At 40.4% G+C, this 5,072-nt stretch overlaps 1 protein-coding gene across 8 annotated transcripts in view; it reads left to right on the top strand.

Annotated features, from left to right (window-relative positions):
• The window catches only part of RBMS3 (RNA binding motif, single stranded interacting protein 3), an 844,595-nt gene that overhangs the window by 683,871 nt on the left and 155,652 nt on the right, over window positions 1–5,072 (top strand). For all 8 annotated transcript variants that reach the window (XM_006890636.1, XM_006890630.1, XM_006890633.1 and 5 more), the window contains exon 7: window positions 4,754–4,860. In XM_006890636.1, the coding sequence (XP_006890698.1) occupies window positions 4,754–4,860 (107 nt within the window). The remainder of the gene's footprint in view (window positions 1–4,753; window positions 4,861–5,072) is intronic.

The raw sequence follows: 5,072 nt of genomic DNA, 5'->3' as shown, positions 1-5,072 counted from the left end.
TATCTCCTCTTAATGATTTTCCCCTCTCCCCTCTCTTCCTCCCTTCCCACTCCCTCCCTTTCCGTTCCCTCCCTCCAGCTCCCTTACTCTCCCTTGCTCTCCCTCCTTCTCTCTCTTCCCCTTTCCCTCTCTCCCTCCTTCCCTCCTTCCTTCCCTTCCCCTCCCTCTCCCCCTCTCTGTACATCTCCATCCACAATGACCTCTCCTGTAATTGCTTTCATCCCTTAATCTTAGAAATTAATTACTATTCTTAAATAATGCATTTATCCTGAACAGATAAAAACATTCAATTGTGACAGGATACCAAAGCAACTGTACACAAAGGTGAACAGGGGAAGAGTCATGTAAGACTTCTTAAAGACTGTGACATTTGAATGGCATCTGAAGGACGATTAGGACTAAAAACTGCTCACAGCTGATCCTCCAGCAAGTTTTCTGAGGCTGTAAATTGTATGTGAGGAGATTGTCCCCTCCCTCCCAAGGAGTAGCGGGTGGCTTTTGCCCAGCTCTTAACCAACCCGTTGCCATCAAGTCAACCCTGATGCCTAGCAACCCCCTCGAAGACAGAGAACACTTGTCCCTTGGACCTTTTCAAGCTGTTACCTTTTTTTTTAACTTTATTTTATTTTTGTTATTTGTGTGTGTGTGTGTGTGTGTGTGTGTGTGTGTACACCATGAAATCAGATCTGACTGGTACAGGAGGAGATTGCCCCTCCTTCTCCAGCAGAGCATCTGGTGGATTGGAACCTCATACCTCTGGGATTGCAGTGCAGCTGCTTGCCACTAGGCCACCAAAGCTCCCTACAAGCTGTTATCTTTAAGGAAGCAGACCGTCTCCTCAGTCTCCTGGGAACAGTTAAGGGATTCAAACCACTGACCTGTTGGTTATCAGTCCAGGGCTAGTCCACCATTCCCAAAAGGCTACGTTTGCCATCAAACTCATCTTCAAATTAATGAAATATAAACAGATGTTTAACTTACACTATAGAGCAATATAGGTCCTGTTAACACCCACGTCTAACAGATTTAAAGTGCTTGGGAATGTCCTTGAATATCAGAATTTCAAAGTTTGGGAACTCCAAGTTACTGTGTAACAGAATTCAGTGAGACATCTCAGTGAAAGTGGAAAGGTAAGGAATTTCTACTGATAGCTTTCAAAATTTTCCCCAATGTAAAAATTTGGTGGAAGGTCCTGTTTTATTACTTTAAAAGAGGTTTAAAATTCAGAATTCTGAAGTCTACTGTTGCTAAGATGGAATATTGTTATTATATATTGGTAATATTCATAGATTCAGTAACGTCTTTTAACTTTTATATTTTTTCCTTAGGTAAATAGAAACAATTTTAATATTAGTAACTGTTTTCCTATCTTTTCTGCCCCTTATCCTATTGCCTTCTAGTTTCCAGAAAAATTGTTTAATTGTGTATATGTGTGTGTGTGTGTGTATATATATATATATATATATATGTGTGTGTGTGTGTGTATATTTATATTTATATATATATTCTCATATATATCCTAATATTCTAGTTTAAATAAGTATATATACACTCGTGGTTGCTGTGATGCTGAACACTGTGACACTGATGCGTCAAATGTGACAATGTTTACCCATGGTGGACAGTGTTTAGTGGAACTCCCCGATTAGAACACGCTTAGAAGCAGAAGTAGCATCCACTTCAGAAACAGCTTGCCTCCAGAAACCCTATGAACCTTCATAGGGTCACTGTGAGTCGTCTATAACTTGACAGCACTTAACAGCAAAAACTTCTGAAAAAGTGTCATCTTCTGATTTACTTTGTCTTGCTTTTTCATTTTCTCATAAGAATTGGAGTTCTTTCCTCCTACCCCATCTGGGACTGTCTATTGAGACTGCAGTAAAAAGTGCTACAGTCTCCACCCCGTGGGAACTCCCCTGGTATCAGATGGAGACTGTAATGTGATTTAGGGTCTTGTGTCCCTCATTTGATGGTTTTCTAACTGCTTCACTTGTCAGATGATGGACAATCATCTCATACTTTCCATGCCATGCCATGTCCATGTTTTGGGCCCCGGGATCCCACTTCAATCCATGATACTATACTTTCCATTCTTACTAGGTCATTCAACAGTGGAGGTCACAGTAGACAGACCCAGACAGGAGGAAAGAACTCCAATTCTTATGAGAAAATAAAAAAGCAAGATGAAGTAGATCAGAAGACGACACTTTTAAACCCAGAATGTCCCTGTCCCCTCACATACCCTTTTAGCAAGGTGACAAAGTGGCACACAGGCACACAAAGGATGGTACCTGAAATATCATTGTTCTCCTTAAAAACAAAACAAAGCAAAAACCCTCACCATTGGACCAATAGGTGACATCATGATGAGTGGAGAAAGACTGAAGTTGCCAGTGGCTTCAATTTTACTTGGATCCACAACCAAAATCATGGTAGCAGCAGTTAAGAAATTAAAAGTCTTGTTGCTGTAGCAAGGAGTTGGAAACAACCTAAGTTCCCATCAACAAACGAATGGATAGAGAAGCTGTGGTATATTCACACAATGGAATACTACGCTGCATTGAAAAACAAGGAACTCATGCAATATTATTCAAAATGGGTGACTCTGGAGGACATTATGCTGCGTGAACTATCTCAGTCACAAAGGGACAAATATTGCATAGTGCCACTGTTGTAAAGCAGGACTGACATAGAGGTTGGGGGGAGACTGGGAGAGATGGGTTAAATGATGTAGACTGCATTGAAACAGATGAGGGAGAAAACTGTTTAAAAGGGATATGTGACTAGGTATTTTTGTCATGATGGGAGTCCAGAGCGAAGGCTGTATAGTCGAGTGGACCAGGGGGGAGGGATTGTAAAACAATGAAAGAATTTTTCTTTTACTTTTCCAAGAGGGGAGAGTATTGGGAGATATAGTTGGGATGGGAGAAAAGTGCAACAATGAATGAATGGAAATCCAAAGTCTCTGTAAATTTTCAATGAAATTAGTAATAATTTTTTTTTAAATAGTCTTGTTCCTTTGGGGAAAAACTGTCAAAGAGCTCTCCAAAGTGTTAAAGAGCAAGGATATTAAATTGGAGACTAAAGTGTGCCCAAGACACGTCATGATATTTTCCATTGCTTCCTGTGGTTCTGAACGCTGGACAGAGACAGTCATTATTGTTAAGTTGTTGCTGCCAAGTTGACTGCAACTTATAGTGCCTCTGTAAACAGCAGATCTAGGTCCTGCCCTGTCCTGTGCCACTCTCGTCATCTCTGTAGAGATATGTTTGCTTAGTCTTTTGACAGCCCATGAGATATTCAGCACTCTTCTCCAGCACCCTAACTCATCGTGACAGACAATGAATGAGGAGGACTGAAGAATCGATGCTGTTGAGTTGTGGTGTAAGGAAAGAGTGCTGAGTATCCCACGAATTGCCTTGAAAGAACAAGCGTGTCTGTCCTGGAGGATGTGTAACCAGGGAGCTCCTTGGAGACAGAGATGATGATGTCTCAGTTTGCTCACTTTGAGCCCGCTACCAGGAGCGCTAGTCCTTGGAAAAAAGACATCACCTTGGGAAAGATGGGTTGACACAAGACTAACAAGGGACCCAAGCCCAAAGAGGGTCATGCTGCATCGCAGATTAGAACTGGTGGTTCTGATCTCTCTGCCACAGGGTCTCTGAATGGCAGCCAAGTAACGGGCACCTCAGAGCAACTTGAAAAGCATCTGCATCACCATTAAGGCCCAATAATTATCAGAAGCAGAGATGAGAAATCAGGAATACGAAGGGTACTAGAAAGGTAAAAAACAAAGAGAATGTTGAACGAATGTCAGTGGACAGTGTGTTCTGTGTACAGGGTGGATGGAGGTAAATGCTAAATATACCCTGGCAATAACAAGTAGCAATTTTTCTGAACAAGGAATACAAGAAGCTTTCAATTGTGAAATAATACATTTTTACGCTCTTGTGAAAGTAAAGTGGTTATCTTGTAATATTGTTGTGTTGTTCTTTTAATATTACTGTTCTGACATTACTTTGTTCACTTATTCTTGGGAGATAAATTTGCATAATTCACTTGGAACCATTGCTATTTCTACCACACACACACACACACACCACCATCCCTGCCCCAACACACAATCCATGAATTACAGCCAGAACCTTTGCATCATAGGGTTTTATTTACTATTGTAATGATTATACTCCTTGGAATTCTTGCTAAATTTTTACTGGAAAAAATAGAGTAAAATTGGTTAGGGAAATTACTTCTAGACTTTCTGAAATTGCAGAGGATTAATGAGAAAACAAAGCAAATTTGATTTGCCATAGCAAAATAGCTCTCTTTTGAGAAAACTCCTATTCACCTCTTTCCCAAAGAGAATCCTACTTATTCTCAAGTAAAATCAGTGCTACTTTGACAGGGAAATGTTTATCCACACATAAATACCAGCTAAGAGTATGTTTCTAACATTACTGGAAGGAGACACGCTTTCCTCTTTACTTCTAAGGCGAGTTCACATTCCACTTCATTTGATTATTTTTTCGACAATATTTGTTGTCTTCTTTTATAGTCTGCCAGTGTGTTTTTGAAGCCTAGTTAGTTAGAACAGTGGCCAACAGAGCTGAAACTAAAAGGAGGCCAAATACCTCTTCAGAAGCAAGACATTACTTCAAAAGAGATATGCATTACAAAGCCCTACTGTGACTCACATAATCACTTGTTTTGAAGGGGGGTTTGCTAATGTGGATTTGGTTTCTTATCTTCACAGCCCCTAGTGAGCCTTTACTGTGCAAATTCGCTGATGGGGGACAAAAGAAGAGACAGAATCAAAGCAAATACACCCAGAATGGGAGGCCATGGCCAAGGGAAGGAGAGGTGAGTCTTGGATCTTTGAGCCAAAAGACGCTGGTTGAAATATCTACCTGCAAAGAATTGACCTGTAGTTATGCAGTGGTTTTATAATAAAGGTATAATTGCTCGAGAACATGTTTTAGTAAAATCAACAGTGAGCATTGAGTGTGTTCTGGAAAATGGAAACTAAAGTTTAGATCTTTTGCATTCCACCACTGAGATGATCTATATACTTG

The sequence above is a fragment of the Elephantulus edwardii genome, unplaced genomic scaffold (genome assembly GCF_000299155.1).
Source record: "Elephantulus edwardii isolate Elephantulus edwardi_28Jun2011 unplaced genomic scaffold, EleEdw1.0 scaffold00091, whole genome shotgun sequence".
Classification (NCBI taxonomy): Eukaryota; Metazoa; Chordata; class Mammalia; order Macroscelidea; family Macroscelididae; genus Elephantulus; species Elephantulus edwardii.
Note: the sequence above shows the minus strand (reverse complement) of the source record. Positions and strands in the feature narration are given on the sequence as shown.